At 38.8% G+C, this 23112-nt stretch overlaps 3 protein-coding genes across 8 annotated transcripts in view; 2 read left to right on the forward strand and 1 right to left on the reverse strand.

Annotated features, from left to right (window-relative positions):
* itga6a (integrin, alpha 6a) overlaps nt 1-11400 on the forward strand; it is a 33802-nt gene extending 22402 nt beyond the window's left edge. For 3 of the 6 annotated variants that reach the window (XM_071474653.1, XM_071474648.1, XM_071474639.1), the window contains 23 exons: nt 260-384; nt 721-800; nt 912-1173; nt 1339-1470; nt 2145-2358; nt 2616-2809; nt 2896-2990; nt 3263-3390; nt 3473-3562; nt 3652-3713; nt 3795-3964; nt 4880-5023; nt 5110-5219; nt 5580-5742; nt 6504-6760; nt 6945-7022; nt 7138-7240; nt 7352-7528; nt 7642-7737; nt 7818-7925; nt 8036-8134; nt 8235-8360; nt 10518-11400. In XM_071474653.1, the coding sequence (XP_071330754.1) occupies nt 260-384; nt 721-800; nt 912-1173; nt 1339-1470; nt 2145-2358; nt 2616-2809; nt 2896-2990; nt 3263-3390; nt 3473-3562; nt 3652-3713; nt 3795-3964; nt 4880-5023; nt 5110-5219; nt 5580-5742; nt 6504-6760; nt 6945-7022; nt 7138-7240; nt 7352-7528; nt 7642-7737; nt 7818-7925; nt 8036-8134; nt 8235-8360; nt 10518-10682 (3178 nt within the window). In that variant the 3' untranslated portion in view covers nt 10683-11400. Of the gene's footprint in view, nt 1-259; nt 385-720; nt 801-911; nt 1174-1338; nt 1471-2144; nt 2359-2615; nt 2810-2895; nt 2991-3262; nt 3391-3472; nt 3563-3651; nt 3714-3794; nt 3965-4879; nt 5024-5109; nt 5220-5579; nt 5743-6503; nt 6761-6944; nt 7023-7137; nt 7241-7351; nt 7529-7641; nt 7738-7817; nt 7926-8035; nt 8135-8234; nt 8361-9848; nt 9975-10517 lie in introns of all 6 variants that reach the window. The other 3 variants (XM_071474671.1, XM_071474662.1, XM_071474681.1) reach the window with 3 other exon arrangements.
* A 501-nt stretch (nt 11401-11901) lies between these two features.
* nup62l (nucleoporin 62 like) lies at nt 11902-14307 on the reverse strand. The gene is made up of 2 exons (XM_071474695.1): nt 12445-14307; nt 11902-12352 (listed from the first exon to the last, which is right to left on the reverse strand). The coding sequence occupies exons 1-2, from the start codon at nt 13984-13986 to the stop codon at nt 12194-12196; spliced, it is 1701 nt and encodes a 566-aa protein (XP_071330796.1). The 5' UTR covers nt 13987-14307; the 3' UTR covers nt 11902-12193.
* A 656-nt stretch (nt 14308-14963) lies between these two features.
* Nucleotides 14964-22365, forward strand: pdk1 (pyruvate dehydrogenase kinase, isozyme 1). Its single transcript, XM_071474736.1, has 12 exons — nt 14964-15098; nt 15311-15478; nt 16084-16225; nt 16316-16387; nt 16504-16688; nt 17645-17740; nt 17852-17929; nt 18156-18232; nt 18430-18528; nt 19447-19557; nt 20449-20562; nt 20659-22365. Exons 2-12 carry the CDS (start codon nt 15370-15372, stop codon nt 20797-20799), a joined length of 1224 nt encoding a protein of 407 aa, XP_071330837.1. The 5' UTR covers nt 14964-15098; nt 15311-15369; the 3' UTR covers nt 20800-22365.
* The last annotated feature ends 747 nt before the right edge of the window (nt 22366-23112 follow it).

Raw genomic sequence — 23112 nt, forward strand, 5'->3', positions numbered from 1 at the left:
AGAAGTCATGGTGTGTTCTTTTGCTTGACAGTAAAACTTGTATTCTTGCTTCTGCTATGCCATCACTGTCAGTCTCACTGTTGATCTTTTCACATACATGCACTAAATTCAACAAGCTGCTGCCCCGTAGCTTGTTGAAAGGTCTTCTTAAAAATGTAGAGGCTGTAGCTGGTCAGAGTGATGACAGGTGATGACAACAAAGAGCAAATCAGTACTTAACACTTGATCCTGTAATGTGTCTTTTTCTCTTTTTCTTCAGGCTGCTGATTGGTGCTCCCAGAGCCAGAGCTTTAGGAAAGCAGAAATCCAACATCACTGGAGGGCTTTATAAATGTGAAATCTCTCAGGCTAGTGATTGTGAGCGCATTGAATTTGATAACGAAGGTGAGAAATAAACCCACCTACCTACCCACATATATTGTTTGAAATGTACTATGTCCAAAGTTTAGCTTATTTGACACAAAGACAGAGATAGCCCACATACGTGTAAAATGTAACACAACAAATCTAAGACTTATTTCCGTTATGGTACTTGATGTAAAAAAAACAACAATGATGCTGGAGTCCAGGTGCCTCAGCGACATCATGCTAACATCAGATCCATACGTCAAATATATTGGTGTATATCATCATCAATAAAATGGACAATAAAAGAAATCAAGATGTGAAGAATGAATATCATTGCTCATATCATTGTCTTGTGTTGCTACATTTTCAAAGAGGACGTACTTGTTGAGAACAAGGAGAATCAGTGGATGGGGGTGACGGTTCAGAGCCAGGGACCTGGGGGAAAGATTGTGGTAAGTCAAACTCAGCACCTGCACTGTTGCTCCCAGTAACCTTGAGTTCTAGTTGTGTCTTCGCTGTTTTCACAGTATGAACTTAAACATGGCTTTGTTTTGTAATTTCAGACATGTGCTCATCGCTATCAGAGGCTCTTGTTTGTGAACACCCCTCAGGAGTCGCGTGATATCACTGGGCGCTGCTATGTGCTGAGCCAGGACCTGTCTATCGACTCGGCCTCTGATGAGGATGGAGGTAACTGGAACTTCTGTGAGGGCAGAACCAGAGGGCATGAGAGGTTTGGATCATGTCAGCAGGGTTTGGCTGCCACCTTCACTAAGGACTACCATTATGTGGTGTTTGGAGCACCGGGAGCTTATAATTGGAAAGGTCATTAATTAACCATAAATACACAGTGCTTTGCTGGGGAGCGTCACATTTTCAATCCTGTTAAAACAAGTAATCTGATGTTTTGTTTGTTTTTAATCTTAAACTAAAGATTTCTTGTTTACACCTGTTAACAGTTACATTATTGTTCACTCACCTCCTCTGCAGGCATTGTGCGAGTGGAGCAAAAGAACAACACTTTGCTGGAGATGGGAGTGTATGATGACGGCCCATATGAAGTTGGAGATGAGCATGTCTTGAACCCTGAGCTGGTGCCTGTTCCTGCCAACAGCTACCTCGGTGAGTAACTAAAACAGTGGCTGTTTTTGTGTGTGTGTGTGTGTGTTTTTTTAAAAATCATTATTATTATTATTATTATTATTATTATTATTATTATGAGCAATGTTTTACTGAGAGTACTTTTCATTATTGTTTTACTGGTAAACATGACATTTCATTTAAGGCTTTCCTCAAACAATGTGTAAAAGCGGTGATGCTAATAAAGCAAATGTGTCAGTCAAATCCAAAATATGAAGAGCCTTGTCTTGCTCTCGAGTTCACTGTCAATATAGCAGAGAAGCCCAGGGTTTTTAGTTGCACAACAAAAAACCTGTATGAAAAGACACATGCAGGTCACGGCCTTGATAATGTTTTTTTTTAATAATGGAATTCAACTTGGCTCAGGCAGAAAGGGTTTGGGAACCACTGCCATGAAAAGATCTGGCAAGATGAGACATGAGAGAGATTGTGTTCTTGTTGCTGCACTAGCGACTCCTACTGGTTGGTTGGGACACCTGCACAGAGCGATGAGTCGGTCAGATCTGTTCTGTCAGCAGACGCACGTGGTTATCTAAAGCATCCCCATCCGCCCAGCTGAAATCAGCCATGATCGCACAACCAGGGAACTTGATATTCCAAATTAGGGAGAAAAAAGGTAATTAGAAAGTGTAAAATATACATTTTTCACACTTTAGGATTTTCCCTTGATTCTGGACACGGCATCACCAAGCATCGTGGCCTAACGGTGGTGGCTGGGGCACCAAGAGCCAATCACAGTGGAGCTGTGGTCCTGTTGAAGAAAGAGAAGGAAGCCTCTAGCAGACTCTCTGTGGAGCACACTCTGCATGGACCAGGACTGGGATCCTCCTTTGGATACGACGTGGCTGTAGTTGACCTGAATGGTGATGGGTGGGTAATATTTCTTACAGCCTTTACTCTGCATACATATAATTCAATCTTACTGCGTAATAGGCTTTTCAACATCATTCGTACAAGTCAAAGAGTATGTGTGTACACACATAAAACAAACATAGCTTTGAGGTTTTGGGAAAGTGCTGGACTTCCTTTATTTTAATGCTGCCTCACTGTATAATTTCAATGTTTTACTGTCAGTAGATTTTCTTTATCTATTACTGGTAAATATTTACCTCCCTTCTTTGATGTAGATGGCAGGACATAGTTGTAGGAGCCCCTCAGTTCTACATGAAGGACAGAGACGTAGGAGGGGCTGTTTATGTCTATATCAACAAAGCAGGAAGGTGGGAAAAGATCACTCCTATCCGTCTGAATGGGACCAAAGACTCGATGTTTGGAGTGGCAGTGGAGAACATTGGAGACATCAATCAAGACTCATATGAAGGTAATTTAGCTGTCATTTTGTAGCTCACTTATGTTCTCTCTATCAGTTGCTGTCACATTATAGTAAATTATTACTTTCTCATTCAGACATTGCCATTGGAGCTCCTTATGATGACAGCGGGGCAGGAAAAGTCTACATTTATCATGGCTCTGCACAAGGGATTAATACCAGTCCTGCGCAGGTCAGCCTTTTTAAGTTTTATGGGAATCTTTTCAGATGGTCACAAGTCATTGACCTCTCCAGTCATTCTTTTGTGCAAGAAAAGAAGCTTTTACCTTTGATGATCAGGAAAGTATGTCATATGTCACAGTCTGGACTCCGGACTGTGAGGCTGAAGTGCTAGCTTGTCAAATGTCTGCAAATCACCATAGCTCCTGATAGTAAAGAACAAAAAATGCCCTGCTCCTTTTTAAACTTGTCATTCCTTGTTAAACTTTTCCCTTTTTCCCACAGATCCTTTCAGGAAAAGAGCACAACCTCCAGTTCTTTGGTTATTCCCTGGCAGGAAACATGGACCTAGACAGTAACTCCTATCCAGACCTGGCTGTGGGCTCTCTGTCAGACACAGCTCTAATTTACAGGTAATTATTTCCTCATATATCGTTAGTAAAATTAAACCCTTCTGACTTCTCTCACAACTTCATTTAACAACCTTTCTTTCAGGGCACGGCCAGTCATTAGCATCAGGAGAGATGTCAAAATATCTCCACAGGAAATTGACCTTACAAACAAAACCTGTGGTAACAGCATTTGGTAGGTGTTCTAATATTCTTATATTTAAACAGAACTCAGTCAAAATATCCTCTGTTTGAATGGTTAAAAAATCAACTTCTCATCCGTAGCTTCACTGTGGACGCATGCTTCACGTACACAGCAAATCCTGTGTCTTACAGCCCTAGACTGAGTAAGTAAAAGAAGATTTATTATCCCTGATACGAGATTGTTGAGCCATTCTTTTTACACCTGCTTTTCCTCTACACTGCAGCTATCAGCTATTCTGTTGAGGCAGATGGAGATCGCAGGAAACAGGGGTTCCCCTCCAGAGCCACGTTCCTGAACAAATCCCGCACTGATACAGACTACCAGTTTAATGGCACCTTAGAGCTCCGTGGCCAAAAGCAGGAAACGTGCATCAAGATAAAAGCCGAACTTAAGGTAAAACATATCAATCAGTTAAACCACAACGGCAGAATTTTTGTATACTTGTACATCCAAGCAGTCACACATGCTATGTATCAATAAGTCTGATGTCCTGGAGGAGATTATTTAAATCCTATTCTACAAGCATTATGAAGCTGAAACAACTAGTTTTGTTATTAATCAGTAAATCAATCGAAAATTAAATGGCCTCTTTTTTGATAATCGATTAATAATTTTAGATATTTTTCTAGTAAAAATTCTCAATTGTGAGAATTTGTTGCTTTTCTTTATCATATGTGATAATAAACTAAATATATTTTGAGTTTCGGACTGTTGATAAATCAGAGAATTTAATGTGGTCACATTGGGATTTAGGAAATGTATTTTCAGTATTTTCTGATATTTTTATATTTATTGATTAATCAATTAATCAAGAAAATAATAAGAGGTTAGTTACAGCCTTAATGTCTTATATCACAACTGTAAAATTCACACACACATTTTTGCTACAATTGCCTCTGTAAATGTGGGGTAAACCATCTTTACACATGTCAAGAAATTTGAAGTTACAGATGAGATTTAAACATCAGTTTCTACAGTCAGCTGCAAAATATATTCTCACAAATGATATATTTTTCAGAAATATTTTTCATAACAGTCTCAAGATAGTAGTTATGACTGCCTGAATCTTTAAATCAAGCAGCACCAAGGAGAGCCAGTCAGCACTGAAGTATTTCATAAACTGCCAACAGCAAAGGATAGATGTTTTTTAAAGTATAGTCACTTTAATAAATGCAAAATGTAATGTTTTCACTGTTTTCAGTTTAAAGAAAATACTATCTATTTAAATAAAAAACATGTGTTTAATAAGACACATGTAGAAGCAATGATTTTGCTCCATATTACAGCTGCTGTTTCTGATTTCCACAGGACAATATTAAGGACAAGTTGCGTAGCCTTCCTATTGAGGTGTCTGCAGAAATCTTGGGTACAAAGCGACAGAGGACAAGGAACAGCCTTCCTCAGCTTATGCCCATATTGGACTCCTCTCAACGGAGCAAAGAAGTCATTGAGGTGAACATGTAGACTACATTCATCATTTATTATTAGGTTAATGAAAAGATGTTTAGAGTCTGTTTATGGCTTTGTTGTTGTTCCAGATCAACTTTGTAAAAGAGGGATGTGGAAGTGATCATATTTGTCGTAGCAACCTGAAGATGGAATATAAATTATACTACAAACAAAGCAAAATCGATGCCCCACTGCACATGTAAGTTCTATCAAGTCTTCTAAGAAGCAGGTTTAAATGTGATCTTCAAATTTTTGCATGAAGTTAAAAGGTCAAATGCATTAATTAAATCTATAGTAGACAAATTTGTAACATTCAATCAAATTGCTTTTTGTAATGTGACAGAACTGCTTTTACTTCCAATCCCAATCACAGTTAACACCCACATCTACTAGTTTTAGGTCCTTGTGTTGTTATTTGGACCAATACATAGGCTCCAGTAACCCCCCCATATGAAATCATAGCTAAGTCAGTTTTAATATATGAAAACAACGTACCACAAGCCTGTTTTTTTCCACCAAGCTCAGCCTGAAGTGAGTGGTCATGTTTGTGTGTCTGCAGCAAGAACAATATTCCAGTGTTTCGTCTAAACTATGAGAGGAAGAACTTGGCTCTGCAGGTGACAGTGAACAACATGAATGGAGACGATGCTTATGAGGCAAAGCTGGTGGGGACATTCTCAGGTGCACTGTCATATTCTGGAGTCCGCTCACATCCTACAATGGTAAGTCTACACTCACTACCAGTATACTACTTACACGTAAGAAAAAAAATTGTTGTTTGTAGAATGACGAGACAACTTTGCTTCCACTAGTGAGGCAAAATGTTGTGTCTGACCTCAATGTAGCACCAGAGGAAAGTTATCCAAGATACAGGCCATGATTTGTGTGATGATGTTATAGCATAGTAGTAGTAGTAATAATACTGAAACAATACCTTTTTCAATACCTTATTTTGAGAAATATAAATGCTTTTATACAGACTTCTCAAATGTTGCAGCTGTACAAGAACAAAATGAAATAGTCTAAGATGGACATTTTTTTTACATTTAAATCACAAACTACCTGATTAAAAAACATGTAATTGCAAATCTGTTGCTGACAACTTTGTGTACTTCATATCATCAGCATCATATCTGCACTGATTTTGTCTTAAGTTTTTGCATCTTGTCATGAAATCAAAGGCTGCACGAGTGAAGATTTTGACCCATTTGTGCCACTAGATAAAAAGTTAGGGTATCACCAGTCATTCATCCTCTTTGGATCAGAAACTTTTGCACAACATTATACAGGAATCCATCAAGTAGCTGTGGACATAAATCAGCCAATGGAAAGCCATTGCCATACCAAGTGAAAAAATGACACGGAAAAAGTATAAAATTTTGCTGAAACTATGCCCTAATTACTTTCTGAATTACAAATTGCTCTCTGATTTGTAGTTTAATAAACCTCAAGGTGATCAAATTTTACAATTTGTTCTTTCCAGGTGGAAAATACGATCATCTGTAATGCCAATCAGAATGGCTCTCAAGCAGACTGTGAGCTGGGAAATCCTTTTAAGAGAGACTCAGAGGTACGGACCTGTCATGTTCACCTGCTAATCCTTACTGTGACATTTAGTTGTTCAAATGTGAGAGATGTTATTTTTCCTTTTTTCTACAAGACTACATTTTACATTATCCTGAGCACCATGGATATGAGTCCCGACACGAAGGAGATTGACATTGACCTGCAGCTCCAAACGTAAGTAGTGCTGCTACAGATGCTGAGCTGAGCTTTGTGTTATATTCTGTACATGTAAGGATAACCTATGAAATTGCAGTGCACAATTGTTAATAAATCATGCTTCTTCCTGTATTTTCAGGTAAGCTGCTAATGCTATATGTCACTGCATTGCACTATACTATTGTTTTTTTTTTTCTTTCAGGACCAGTGTGCAAGAAAATATTGCCACTTTGAAAGTTAAGGTTCAAGTGATCGTTGAATTCCCACTGTCAGTCAGTGGGTAAGTGTGTTCTTGTAAATCATGCTGTGTGACGCTACTGCTTGTCTGCAGATACAGAAGATACGCAGTGTCTCCAACAGTAAAGATAATAAAAATGTTTACTTGTGTTCCTCAGCGAGGCCAGCCCTAATCAGGTTTTCTTTGGAGGTGTTGTGAAAGGAGAAAGTGCCATGAAGACAGAAGAAGAGATTGGAAGCTTGATTAACTATACATTCAGAGTAAGTTTATTTATCTGACCAGCTTCTGTATATTATTATTAAGGCATTGCTGTTATAAAGTTCGATAGGTAATGAAATAACTAAGAGCTACTTTATTGGTAATTCCTGCAGATAAACAACTTGTGGAAGTCTTTGAAGTCTCCCGTGAAGGCCTCACTACACATTCAGTGGCCCAAATTCAACAAAGACGGCAAATGGCTTTTGTACCTGGTGAAGGTCACTGCTACAGGACAGGAGGACATCCATTGCTCTCCTGAGTCTGAGATCAACTCTGTCAAACACATCCAGGTAGGATCTTTCAAATTTTTTGTTTTAAAGTGCTTAAAGTAAAACTCAGCCATTACAGCAATTCTTCACTGCTTAATTCTGCTCTGTATTAATGAGAAGAAATGTGCTTTCAGGAGTCCACGGGGGCCCGTGCAAAACGGGAAATTGAGAGAAAAGAAAGAAAGACTGGGAGAAAAATGTCTTCTCTGTCAGACAAAATCAAAGTTTTGGTGAGTCTTCGTATGGATGTATTTATGTTCTTTTTTACAAAGGTGTAGATTTGATGTGTAATACAAACTTTCTTTCCTAGTCGTGTGAGAGTGGGTTGAAATGTGTGGTGCTCAAGTGCCCCCTGCAGGGCCTGGATGGCAGGACAATTGAACTGAGGTCTCGTCTGTGGAACTCGACCTTTATTGAGGTGACATATTGTTATTTTAACGTGTCTCATCATTGTGTCATGATAATACTGGACCTCCTGTTTTGTATGACTGTTTTATCTGAGCAGATGTTCCTGTTTTTTTCACACAGGATTACGCCTCTGTTTTGACTTTGCATATAGTTGTGAAGGCCTCGCTCGTGCTTCATGGTCAGGCTGAGAATATGATCCTGACAACTCCTGACACTGATGTAAGTAGCTCAACAGCTGCACCAATTTATTAACTGTTTACTACCCTCGACCTAACTCACCACATCTCTTGGTTTCCCTCACTGTGATGTTTTATTGCAGGTGACAGTGGCTGTGTCACCAGAAAGTGCAGTAGCACAGTATGGAGGAGTTCCCTGGTGGATCATACTGGTGGCTGTTCTAGCAGGCATCCTGATTCTGGCTCTGTTGGTGTTTCTGCTCTGGAAGGTGAGTACAACAACACTACATCTTCATGTTATCCATGTTTGGTAAAATATGAGATAACAAAAGAATGAAAATGGGAGATTGAGCATGAACGTCATTAAACCTAGTAGAGAAGTTAGGTCAGAGAAGGTGCAGTTTTACTTGTTATTTTAAGCTGCTGATGGGAAGCAGCAGTACACCATTTATTTGCATAATGCACAGTTGGTTGTAAACCTATCGAATCAAACTGTATTTAACCATACCAAATTTTTAACTACCATTGAATTTGTTGCAGTGAAATTTTTTACTTTGAAAGCCATCTTTATGAATTTACAACTTTTAATTCCCCTCTTTAAAATTTCTGAAAGCTTATTTATATAAAGTTTTGTAATTTTCACTTGTTGTTTTTAAGATTCACTTATTAGCGTTCAAATTCCGAGAGGGCTATTGAGTTTGTCCTGGTTTATTATAATTATTATTTGTTGTCTTATGCTGTGGCTCAAATTTCTGTGAGCTGGAATGAACTAGAAAAATGAAACATGGCCCAGAAACGAAAAGAAATAATGTGCAAATCCTTCCCTAGAGCCCAATTAGCCAGATACTGGTGCTGCAATTAACGAAGGACCATTCCCCTCACGCTGTAGGTCAGATTTTCTCGAAATTTGACACAAGTGCTCTTCAAAAAAGCCTCTTGAACCATAAAAGTCAGCCATGATAGGTTCTTTTGCTATTTTGCATAACATGAAAACCAGTCAAGTGAATAGACTTTTTGTATTCCGACTATCAAAACCAAATTCAGTATATACTTTTGTTAGATTGGGATACACAATTCTTTTGTAAATGGGCAATATTGGACAAAAAGCATGGCCGCCACTCATCACAAAACTTACGCAAATGGTAGGGCATAACAGGAAATTAGCCATAACTCAAGTTGTCTTAAAGCAATCCTGATTAAATTCAATGAAGAAATCCAGCACTGTGTCCTGAACATACATGCCAATATGTTTAACACTTAAGTTATGCACTTATGAAATAACAATAAATCAAACATACCACACAACCTGGATTAATTGTAGCTGAAACAAGGAAAAAATTGCTTACCATCATAATAGCACCCTCCATTACATTATGTTTTTTCTGTTTCCATAAACCTGTCCATCTAAACTTACTAATCAAGTGACCATAATGTATTTGACTGTGTGAAAGATCAAGCGTGTTTATCTGTGAGATCATCTAGAGATATTCAGGGTCTGAGCCTGAGGTTAATATTAAAAATGGATCCAGGTTTGATCATCAGCCGGGATATTCTGAGGATGAGCAGCAAATTATCAGGAGACATCCGGTTGTTGTCCGATGAAATTTGAGCAACGCTGGATTCTCCAGATAGAGTAGTTTCTTTAACAAAATGTATCTTTTCTGTTGTTTTGCTGGAAGAAATCATGTTGGCTATTGACCATTACCACTGCTTAATTTTGTCACTCTTAACCATTCATCACCCTTACTCCCCCTCAGTGTGGTTTCTTCAAGAGAGCAACAAAAGACCAATATGATGCAGCATATCAAAAGGCAGAGATCCATGTTCAGCCCTCTGACAAAGACAAACTCTCTGCTGAGGCCTGATTTATACTCTGAACAGGGGTAAAAACAAGCTGTCAGCATGGAGTGTGATTACTGCAGTCACTAATGAACTTGCTTTCCTGCCAAATCAGCTGATTTAATGCAGAAAAATTCAATCAGACACATATTGTACAAAGCTGAGGACTTTGCAGGTTATCTGGGGAAATTTACATCACACTTTTTACGTTTAACATGAGCAAATATTGAATAGATGCTGTGCTTAGTGTAAGATCGGAAAACCACACAATTCATCATAAGTTTTCAGGTATTTGTTACAATATGTGTCTCTGAATTTTGCAAAGAAATTAATGTTTTCTCACCAGCGGGCTTAATATTTTCTTCCTCAAAATCCAGTCTGTGTAATTGTGCTTTGCAGGTGCTTTTGCTGACATGACTTTTACTGCTTGGCTGTTAGAAATGTACTATTTAAAAACTGCAAAGCATGCTTAACATTCCTGCACATCTCTCCTCCTCCTGTTGTTTACAGTGTGCATAAATATTTCTGACACAGTTATAACAATGAATTTTTTGAAACATTGCGTTTTTTGAAATCTCCCTTCTCAGTGTGGATTCTTCAAACGCTCCAAACAAGATAGCAGCGTCCCTCGTTACCACGCAGTGCGGATAAGAAAGGAAACTCCCGAGTATAAAGATGGAAAAATCAAGCTTGATCCTTTTGAAAAAAAGCAGTGGATGACCACTTGGATTGACAATGAAAGCTACTCATGATTCGTTTTTCTGTTCAAATGATTTATGCAGCTGGGGATAACCCAGCTTTTCTTAAGTGTCAAGGCACAAATACACTGAACTTTGTTTGTTGTTCCTTTGATGAACATGATGCTCAGTGGGAACTAGTTGAGTTCACATCTTTGAAATTTTACACTGTATATATTTAAATACTTGACGCACACTGTATATTTATTTTTTGATAAAAGAAAAAATGAATGCAGCCAAAGAGTTTTTGTAGTCATATGCCTGCCCTGGAGTAAAACAATGAAGGGCAAAGTTTACTACTGTTTTTATCAAGTTGTACTGTCTTAAAATCTATGCAAAGAAGGTACAGCTAGCTCCGTGTAATATGAATGTACATCAGTATACATTTAATTTCTTTTATGCATTTAATTTCAGTTCTTTCCAAATTAAGTACTTCTGTCCTCCTCAGAATGATGTTTAGGTACATTATCATGTCACTATAATTAAGTGTGCAAATGACCACGACTGACCGTAAATGCAAGCGCAGGTTGTTTTTCACGTCAGATATTCTCACTGTTGTTCAGGTAGCATCCACTGTATTGTAGATCATCACTGAGGTCAGTGTTTTTGTTCCATGTGAGGAATCCAAAGGGAAGATGGTAAAAAGCAACTGAAAAGTATGTTTTGTAGATTTAATTCAAAATTTGTCTTACTTGTTGATGTTGTCAAGTATAATAAAATGCTTAAAAACTGATTGCTACTGTTGAAATTAATTTCAGTAATAGATCTGATATAAAAGCAGGACTGCAACTAATTTTTCATCATTGATTATTCTGCTGATTCATTTTCACAATTAATCAATGAATTGCTTGGTTCGTAAAATGTCAGAAATTACAATTAGCTAGAGTCTGCTTCGTTCAACCAACTGTCAAAACCCAAATATATTTAGTTTACTATAAAATAAAGCAAAGAAAAGCAAATAATACTCACAACTGAGAAGCTGGACATGGGTAATATTTAGTTTTTGTTAGAAACAATTAGTTGATCATGAAAATAGCTGATTAATTTTCTGTCAATAAGTTTGGTAAAAAGGCTTAAACAAATTCTATATGCACGTGGCTCTTAAATGAGATATATTATCATACACTGATATAGTTTAAATCTTAGTTACATTAGACAAAAGCGCTAACATCAATAAAATTAATGGCAGTAGAGTTTGTATTTTATCTTATTTTGCTAACCAGTAAAACAGAGCCTTAATCCAAAGGTTTATTTAATCATACTCTTTAGAACAAGCAAAACATTTACATGTGGAGATATTATCATTTGCACTATTCTATATAAAAACTATTGCATTGAAAATATCAATCTTTATGCGACCTTAAAGACTCCAAACAGCTGAGGGAAAAGCAGTTTAACAGGACTTGTGATCAATACAAATCCAAAAAATCTTGCCGCCTAAAAAAAAAAAAAAAAACCCTTCCTTGTTTATGACTTCTGTGAAATTGGCACAATGTCAATGTACAGGGCAACATATTTATTTCAGATCAGTCAAATGTTAAACGAAAGGTTTTCTCCTGCTCCTTGCGCTGGTTATCACACAGTTTGGACACTTCCTCCACTCGTCTCTGCAGGAGGACTGAATTCTGATCGATCCACTGAAGAGAATCCATGTGGGCATTGAGAATTTTACAGATCTGCTGAAGCTAAGAAAACAAGGAAAAGCATATGTTGTTAATATATTCTGCAACAATAAATTTGTCTAGCCGAGTTTAAGTAAAATTTGATCTCATCTTACTGGATCACTGGTGTCTGCTGGGCCACTGGATGTGTTGAGGTGCTCAATGATTTCCTTCAAGTCCTGTGACATCCTCTTCAGCTGTGCATCCACATTCTCCGCAAGCTTGTACGTTCTCTCACGCTCCTCATCGGCGTTCTGCATATAGATGGTTCCGCTCTGCTCTTTCACTGACTCCTCGAGTGGGCACAGCAAGTCCTCCAGCTCCTTCTGTTGGGACAGAATGAAATCCAGCTCCTGGTTCAGCCTCCTCTGGTCCAGCTTCACCTTCTCCATCTCCTTGTGCAGGGCTGTGATCTTCTCTCCATTCTCCACCAGCATGCGGTCCCAGGCATTCACCTGAGTTGCTTGCTGTAAGAAATGTCTTTCTTGGTCTTCAAGCTCAAGACTCCACTTGTTAATGAGACCCTCTAGCTGGACATAGGTCATCACTGGAGGAGCCGTGGTTGTAGTGACTGTTGCTGCTGAGGCAGCTGTTGTGGTACTTATGCCGGACACAGGTTTGAGTCCCAGTGTAAAGCCTGTAGCAGCACCTGTTGTGGCAGCTGCAGCTGTGACAGTAGAGGCAGGGGCAGGGGCAGGGGCAGGGGCAGGGGCAGGGGTGGAGGTGGAAGTGGCAGTAGCTGCCCCCAGAGGTTTGAGCATAAAGGACAGACCTCCAACAGCAGCTGCAGTTGTTGCAGCAGGAGCAGTGCTTACTGCTGAGTGCAGTGCTGTTGCACTCAAAGTGAAGCCTGGAGCTGTTGCAGGGGCAGTAGCTGCAGGAGCAGCTGTAGTGATAGGCATTGCAAAGAGAGAGGGACCAGTAGCAGGGGCTGGCTGGGTCGATGCAGGAGGAGCTGGGGTTGATGAAGGTTTAATCCCAAAGGCAAATCCTCCACCCTGACCTGCTGTGGCTGCAGCGGTGGAGACTTGCTGGGGCTGGGTGCCCAGGGTGAGGTTGGAAGGAGCACTTGTGCCAAAGCTGAAGCCTCCTGTAGGAGCCGTAGAGGCTGCAGCTGTGGTCACTTGGACTTTTGTAGCCCCAAAGCTAAACCCTCCAAACGAGAGGCCACCTGATGCTGTCGCTGTTGGTGGTGCAGCTGTTGCCGCTGCAGTAAGTTGGGGTTGAACCTGAGGAGCGGTCCCAAAAGTGAAGCCCCCTCCTGCAGGGGCGGCGGGGGCGGCAGGGGCGGTGGTCTGTGCGGACAAACCACCGCCCAGGGTGAACCCTGATGCCGCTGCTGGAGCAGGCGTGGAGCCTAAAGTCAACCCCGGTGCTGATGTGGTTTGAGGAGTGGGGCCCAGACCAAATGAGGCGGTGGGGGCCCCAAAAGAGAATCCTCCGCCGGCTGCTGCGCTCTTCGCTGGGGCCCCGAAGCTGAAACCGCCGGTAGAGTTGGTGTTGGCCTGGGTGGAAGTGCCGAAGGTGAAGCCCCCTCCGGAGGCTGCAGGTGTGGAGCTGGTCAGACCAAAGCCTGTCCCGGGTGGTGCGGCTGCGGGCTTCTGAGCTCCGAAAGTGAAGCCCGCGGAAGGCTGCCCGAAGTTAAACCCGCCACTCATTTTCTTTTATCAAGCAGCTCGAGTGTAACGCTATCGAAAGCAGCTCCGCAGCACAAAATGGTCACTTCCTCGCTGAACCTCCGCGGGTTTTGGCGGGTCACAACAACGAGCTGAAGTTACCCAGGAAACGCTTCCTCCTACGTTAACTTTCCAGACGTTAGCTGTTAATAAAGTCGATCAAATGTTTGTTGGCGTTACCTTGACGAGACGAGGACCGAAGACTAACAACACATCCTTCACAAAAACGTGGCTCGTAGCCTCGTCGCTCCGTCAGGCAGCCATTTCTGTGGACGAGTACAGGAAATGACGGAGGTTAGGGCCGAAGTTGTGGGAAATGGTTTTGCCCGGAGTACTGTCTGGTAGCACACAAGCACCGCCTCTCTTCATAAGATTGACAGATACAGTGTCCAATCACAACCCTGACTGGAAACAAACCGAGATTTGATTGGACAGCCTTGCTGCCTGACACACAAGTGTCAGGGAAGCTGTCATGGGAATTTCCAAAGAGTAAACAGTTTGGATGGATGTTGATCAAGAAAAAAAACTGAACAATCAATGAATGATAGATGTGCACCACTGATAATATGATCTTATTTATTTATTTTATATTATTTTGTATTTTATTTGTGGCCGTTTGTGTGTAAAAACTCTTAATAATATTCCAATAAAGCATATTTAAAAAAAAAAAAAAAATAAATATATATATATATATATATATATATATATATATATATATATTTATATTTATATATAAATATATAAAGAGTTATTGGGAAAAAAAGTGTAGTAACAGGTAGTTGCAGTTTACAGTTGGATATGGATATCCACAATAACATCATCACATCAATAGCAAATTATTTTAATAAACACGACAGTGACGATAGACTTTGATAGTATAATCAATTTTCGACTTTTTTAACAATTACAACAAATGCAACTTAACTATATACTTTGGTCAATAACGCTTTTTTCTTAGCAAAGTCGACAGGCAGTGACTTCTCTTGATTTCGTCACGACTCTTTGGATTAGCTAGCCGCACACTGAGTCCTCTGACAAACGTCTCAACATGTTGACATTTCTTCCTCTCAGGATTGAGCAAAGGCTAAACTGAAGTAAGGGACCATTTAGAAATATCTTACGGTAGAGGTGACTATGTTTGCATTCACTTCACCAGAACCACTTGACAACCGGGCGTTTATTTATTTATTTTTTTTTTACCGAATCTGTTTTTGTGAGCTGTTGGAGTTAGCCGACAAGCTAATGACAACAAAGATATCTAATTGTGACTGTGAGCTGTCATTAAACTTGATTGTTACCATTTCAGTTTGTGACACCGTCTGAACAGCATCGTGGGCCGAGTGAGCGACCACAGGACCCGTCAACATGAGGATTTTAAGGTTCCTGAGGAGCAGCGTGTCCATAGGAAAGGACATAGACTATTACTCCAAATTTTCACCCTCCCCTCTTTCAATGAAGCAGTTTTTGGATTTTGGTAAGAGGTGACACACACACACACACACACACACACACTCATGCATTGAGCTACATGCATGAGCATGTGTGTGTCTTTTTTTAAGGCCGTGGTTGCTTATCCATGAGTCGTAAAGTTCCCCTTCTTACATTGTTTAACAATTTCTCAGAATAAAAATGCAAAGCTAAGAAAACAGAATGTCATTATTTTTTATCCTGGGGAGCCCTTATATTCAACTGTTGACCACTTGTAGAGCCCAGAATCCAAGGTTAAAACTACAGATGTTAAGATCTTGATTTGTTATTTTGCACACAAGATGAGGACAGGAAAGAAAGGATAACAAATCAAGACACAATGTAAAAATCTGAAACATCCAACACTTACATAAAGCTGCCTGCATACTTACTTTGCAGAATTGCCCACAATGACCTCAGAATAAATGGTATAATAAAGTTGCTGAATGTAGATATGTTTTTTTTTTTTTTTTTTTTTTTTGGATTTTCACACTTTTCATTATTACAGCTTGTGTAATTCTAGAGACAGCAAAGATCAAAAACACACCAACATCATTAGTAATGCATCAGCAACAGGTTTCTGATATTTCTGTTTTTATTTCCACCCTCCAGGCTCAGAAAATGCGTGTGAGAAAACATCATTCGCCTTCCTCAGACAGGAGTTGCCCGTGAGGTTGGCAAACATCATGAAAGAGATCAACTTATTGCCAGACAACTTGCTTAGGACTCCATCAGTCCGGTTGGTTCAGAGCTGGTATGTAGGTTCTACTTTTTCTCAGTCATCTCTCAAATGACACTGATGCCACTGCCTGTAAGACAGAGATGATCTTTTTTCCCTACACAGGTATATGCAAAGTCTTCAGGAGATTCTTGAATTCAAAGACAAAAATGCAGATGATGAAAAAGTCACATATGAGTAAGTTAATCCAAACTTACGCTATCCACATTTGTTTTAGTTCTTGCATTCATGATATTTTATTCAATGCAAAAAGCTAATCTAGTTCTTGCTATAATTGTCAAATCTTCATTTAGCTTCACAGATGCTGTGATAAAAATTAGAAATCGACACAATGATGTCATTCCCACCATGGCTCAGGGAGTCGTGGAGTACAAAGAGACTTACGGCACAGACCCCGTCGTTAGCCAAAATGTTCAGTATTTTCTGGATCGTTTCTACATGAGCAGGATATCCATCAGGATGCTGCTCAACCAGCACAGTGAGCAGACACTCTTCTATTTCATAAAACTATGATCAATGTGTTACCAATTTGTTGTAGTTGTACTTGTTTTGGGGATAAAAGCCCTGAACAGCAGAACATTGTGATGATAATGTGACATTTCAGCGTAGATTTGTCACAGAGAGCCAGGCTGCTCCGTTAGCAGGAGATCAAAGCTTTATTTTTGTGGACGCAGCCCTGGTAGCCATCTTGATTTTGTGTCAGTTTGAATGTGTGTGTGAACCAGGAATCAACACACCACACTCAAAGCCATTTTAGGAGGGAACATGAAGTGACTTGCACCTTATCTGAACCAACATACGTGTGAGATAGACGCCTAAGAGAAAGTCAATCTGCAAAGACTTACATGATGAGAAGGACTGTAGTACAAATATTATTTTGTTTTATATGTGTCCATTTACAGTCTGTTTTAAATATATGATTAACTATTATTATTATTTAAAGCAGCATAATGATAAAATAAAACAAAGAAGTTAACAATAAAATTTACAGGTTCAATAAAAACACCATGCAGGTAAAAGCAATATTTAATTTAAAAAAATAGCATGACCCTGCAAAGTTATTCATGCACAAACAAGACTGATAGAGTTGTGGTTACATTACGAAATCAAATTACATTGTACGGTTTCAGTTCTCCTGGCTTATCGTGCAAAGTCTGACATCCCTTAAAATTGATGTAGTACATCCTAACAGAGATTAGGATTAAGATTTTATTCGACCCATCACAGTGTGACATAACAAACACAACAAACCTGTAAGATCGCTGTTAGTGCACACTGTGGCAGGATTTAAAGGATAATAATTAAATCTTTATTTCAGCGGCACTGAAATGTGCTCTGTGGAAATATCAGGTCTATTTTGGGCGTGTTTTCCTCTGAAATAATAAACATGTTAAACTGTTTTGCATGTTGACATCCCTGTGTGTTTCCTCCTAGCGCTCCTCTTTGGTGGGAAGGTGAAGGTGAACCCAGCACATCCTAAACAGATTGGCAGTATTGATCCAAACTGTCGTGTCAGTGACGTTATCAAAGGTGAGAATGTCTCAACTGAGCAACAAGACATGGGCATGTTCAAATATGTCGTAATGCAAGTGTTCAAGTGTCTTTCCTGTTCTTCCCTGAAAACAAATGTCTTCCTTGTAGATGCCTATGAAAATGCACGAAATCTTTGTGACCGGTATTACATGAACTCTCCCGATCTGATACTGGAGGATTTCAACGGTAATGTGTTTGATATAGAGGAAACTATATACAGTCACACAGGCACATTTAATGATATACATTATCAGCATACACATTTGTTTCCATGTCACACTTTCTGTTTTGCTTGTTATCTCAAGTACGTGAATAACATCATGAATGAATAAATAAATGAGAATGAATTGCTTGATTCAACCATGTCTGATGAAAATAAAGTTCATCTTTGATGATCTGTTTGTCCTGACAGTCAAAGAGCAGGGAAAACCCACCACTGTGGTCTATGTTCCATCTCATTTGTATCATATGGTGTTTGAACTTTTTAAGGTAAGATTTGCTTTCTGAAATCTTCTCTTCATATATACTATTCTGAATTTATAGACATTACTGAGCATTACACTTATTCTTACAGAATTTGGTCATGGTTTTATTCTTTATTCCTCCTGTGATTTGGTTGCCTTAAATGAAGGCAGTTTTACACTGAAAGATTTTTGAAAACCTCTGATGTGCTTTTCTTTGTGCAGAATGCCATGCGCGCAACCATGGAGTTATATGGCGATGCCATGGAGTACCCTGCTATCCATGCACAGGTCGCTCTGGGAACTGAAGATCTGACAGTTAAGGTAAATCTGTACTGCTGCACTGCAGTCCGATCTGTTGGATTCGTCTCTAAATTACTTTCTCTTTTTTTTATGCCTCTGGCGACAGCTGTGGCCAAAGGTCTATTCATCCATCCCACTCTCATGAGCACAATATTCCAGGCCTCGAGGGAATTTATTCATATTTGACAAAACGTTCACTTGGACTCAAGGATGAACTGATTATGTTTTGGTCGTCAAAGGTCACGGCGCCTGTGACCTCACATCTGTCCCATTCTTGTGAACACGATATATCAGGAACATCTGGCACAAACATAAATGTCATTGTGACTTCACAATAACATGTTCAGCCATAACTAAGGAATTAAACACACGTCTGACAGAATAAAGTGATAAAGTGATGACATTTTACATCCAACAGGTCAAAGGTCAACTCACTATGACATCATAATGTTCTGCAAAAACACTTAATTTTAGAGTAAATTCAATTTAATTTAATTAATTAACTCTACATATCTCAGTTTGATGGCTGAGTGGTTAGGGTGGAAAATCTCAAAATAATTTGATCCAATTTTATTTATTTTACTAATTTAATATAATTTCATTTCATTTTAAATATTTGTTTTAATAAAGTTAAATTGATTTAGCTCAATTTAATTAAATTTAACTCACTTCAACTCAATTTGATTCAGTTAATTTAAACATTTAATACACTTTGTGCCCTTTTATTAATTTCCTTCAAAGTCTTCACTACATATACTATGAGTCTGGACAGACATGGATGTAAACTGCAGCTTGACTGATCGGCTGAGACATACAACTGCGAGGCGGTAATTCTAGTTTTTACTAGAACTTACCAGAAGGAACTCCTCACCTGTTCAAGCAACAGATTTGTAGATGACAACCCCTGTTGTTGTGTTCATCCCATATGTTGTTCTTCAGGTGAGTGATCGTGGAGGAGGCGTGCCGCTGCGGAAGATCGACAGGCTGTTCACCTACACATACTCCACAGCTCCTCGGCCCAGCATCGACGGTTCACGCGCTGCTCCTCTGGTCAGTATTCCTGATGTGAACGGTGAAACACTTTTCTCCCCCTCACTGTAGATGCATCCGAATTGGACCGTCCTAGGCTTGAAGTAGAACAGACTATAAACTATAAACTTACTTCAGTCTTTTTTTAAGTTGCCTCTTGCACTTGGTGAGTTTGTATTTATTGCTCTCTATTAATAAATAGCTGAGTCAGTGAAATAACTTTGAATAACATTAACATTGAATGTTGTAAAGGCCATTAGGCTCTTAACTGTGGGTCTGCTCCAGGTTCTTTGTCCTGGAGAGTTTTATGGTTATTTTCGTGCTTCATTTTTAATTCATGAACTCAGTCAACAGCAGTGATTACAGGAAATTAAGTTTTTTGGCATTTGAACTGGGCAGAGAAATTGTGAGCAAAGCTTCCCATTAACCTTAGAACTTAGAGATTTGTAAGAGAGCACATCTCTGACTTAATGAGTATATTAAGTTTAGGGTGATAATTCAATGTTATTGTTACTGACTTTTGCTGAATATGTAACGTGACGATCATGTCAGTAACAAACCAGTATCCTTCTCATTTTTTAAAAATCTTGTTCATGTGTCCTTTTACTGAAATGAATGTACAATTAGACGACAAACCAGTCTCAACTATGGGTCAATGTAGTCACCCTTGAGCTTTTAATCATATCACACTGTCTTCTAACTAACATTGCTTCACAAAGAGATAGAATAATATAAAAAAGCATTTCTGTCATTCTGCCTCTTGTTCAGACCATTTACACTTTGTAATGTCAATTTGTTCCAGTATTTGCTCTTTATCATTAACAGCTGACTGTTGTGCTGTTTTAGATTGTGCAGCTTATGTCTGGGTTGTGAGGAGACTGGAGAGATAAATTCTGCTTTATCTTTGTCCAGGCTGGTTACGGGTATGGCCTGCCCATCTCTCGACTGTATGCACGGTACTTTCAGGGGGACCTGAAGCTTTACTCTCTGGAGGGATATGGAACTGATGCTGTGATCTACATTCGGGTAATTGAGTTTTTTTTTTCCATAAACATTATGTGTGTCTCCCAAAGGAAGGCAGAATGGATGCTTATTTTCAACTTTTTCTCAATTTTCTGTTAGGCACTCTCCACAGAGTCCATTGAGAGGCTCCCTGTGTACAACAAGTCAGCATGGAAACACTACAAGACGATCCACGAGGCCGACGACTGGTGCGTCCCGAGCAAAGAGCCCAAGGACATGACAACATTTCGGAGTTTCTAGATTCAAATGACAAATGGTCCTGTAGCAAAGTGTGCAAGAGAAGTTGTTGTAATTGAATGGTTTGGTGTGTGCGTGTGTGTAATGGTAGTTAATCAGTAAAGATTTCTTGGTCCAGAAAGAATAGAACACAGTTTTAGTGCCATACATTTCATATAGAACAGTACTTTTTGTTATGAAAATGATTGAGTTCAGCAACCCTCAATGAAAAAGAAAAATCTTACTTCCACTGGCACTCACCACTCATAGTTATAACTGGAGGTAAACAGGACCAGCTTTCTAGAAAGACACACTGCTGCTCAAAGTAAGGCCGAACCAATACTAGATTTTTGAATCCAATACTTTTTATTGATACTTGAGTCTTACGTTACTTATGAACAATAATAATATCTGTGATAAGCTGCAGAAATTTGGTCCATGTATTGGTAATTTTTGAAATGAAATTTTAACTAAAGCATGACCAAAATGTTATTTTTATGCTTTAAGAACAAAAAAAAAATCAACTTTCTGGGTCTGGGGTGACAAAAAAGGTCTCAGCAGGAAATCCCACCACCTGAAACTGTCTCTATGGTTAGATACCATTTGTGCAAAAGGAAAATACAGTATGTTTCTGTTATCAGGGTCAACTCATCACTTTAGGTATGAACTGTACAACTTTACAGTTAGTCCTTACAGTTTACTCTGCTAGTTTATGGCTTTTACTTGATTGCTTAGCTGCATGTATTTTGGTTAAAGGTGACCTTTGGTTCAGCTCTGCCCATCTGTTCTCTTCTGTGTGAAGTTTGTTACTTTGGAAGAAAAGGAAAACTTGTTACACAATTGATTGCTGCTTGTTTTTGTTAACTTTGTTGGAAATTTCTGACAATAAGTCGTGTTTTCTCAAAATGTTTTCATTTGGGGCATTTCTTCAGTTGAATGATTTATACAAGCAACAAGATCAAAAGTATTGACTTGCAGTCTCTAAAGGGCAATGTTGCACTTATTTTTACTGCGAGTGAAACAGAATCATTGGAATTCAACACAGCTGAAGAAAAATATGCATGCTGATGAAGATATTTAGTTATGGTCTTAACTTCTCAGCTAATTTGCAGATAAGGTTCTGCCTATCTGAAACAAGATGAGTCTTATTTTTTTTCCCATGAGAGTTGTGTCATTCAGTGTTGAAACAAAACAAAGTATTTGGGTTTCTGTTTGTGTTATTAGGAATAATACTGATAAGCTACAACTGAATCCAACAGTTACACTGTATTGAATATGTTAAATAAAAAAGATATACTTGAAACAGACAGATTCTTATTTTTGCTCCATGCAAGTGGAATAGAGGTGAATGAAAGTGAAGACAAGAAGCTAATCTGATGTACACATGCTACTTAATTTATTTTTTTAAATATGCATCAGGGCAGTGGACACTTTTTGCCTGCTCGAACACTGTAAATGGTTCAGTGACTGGTGTTCAAACTGAATCCTAACATCGTTCACAGAGAGCTTAAGGGCATTAAAACAAAAATTGTTGATATTGTGTAAACTGTATTGTGGTTTAGAAATGTTTGAATAAATTGTTGCAAATGATTGAGGGTCTTCTGCTGATTTGAGACCTAACACTACAAAAATGAATTTCCATCAGGCCACAGACACTGAAAGTTTTGGAGGATGGCACCTGAAAAGATGTTATAACATCATCATTTAAGACTGTGTAAAGGGGTCATTCTATCCCTCTAACCTTTACAGAAATATTACAATTGTAAAAACACATAAGGGTTACAATTTATTCATATTATGAAATGTTATTTGAACAGTTCTACCTTCTTGAACAAGCAATTTTGCAATATTAGGTTTTTAATCAGTTATATACAACGCCGAGCACCACAGAAGTGCTCATTCAGTCAAGTGCTGTACCTTAAGGTCAAAAATATGTTTTTCTACCATTTAAAATGCAATAATGTATACATAACTATCAAATATATGATGTAAATGACATTAGAAATAAATATATATTATGGAATATATGATGAAAGTAGTGGTCACCTGGAGTTGTGTCACTGATGTTAGTGTATTATTATTCCAAAAAAAAAAAAAAAAAAATCACAATAATGACATCAATTGATCTATGAAGAAAGCTAAGTCTCTTTTCAATTATCAGAAATGTTCTCATTTACCTTATGATTTAATACAAAGCTTTTGGTTGAACTCACTGGGGTGACCCATTTTATTGTTAGGGAATTAAAAACAAACAACAAACAAATGGATTAAATCACATAATTTAGTGAATATACTATGAGTATACTGACATGTGGTTTGATGCCCTGTAGTGGCTCT

Source organism: Trachinotus anak, unplaced genomic scaffold (assembly GCF_046630095.1).
Source record: "Trachinotus anak isolate AG129_WGS33_773 ecotype Australia unplaced genomic scaffold, CSIRO_AGI_Tana_v1 ptg000001l, whole genome shotgun sequence".
In the NCBI taxonomy this organism is placed as follows: domain Eukaryota; kingdom Metazoa; phylum Chordata; class Actinopteri; order Carangiformes; family Carangidae; genus Trachinotus; species Trachinotus anak.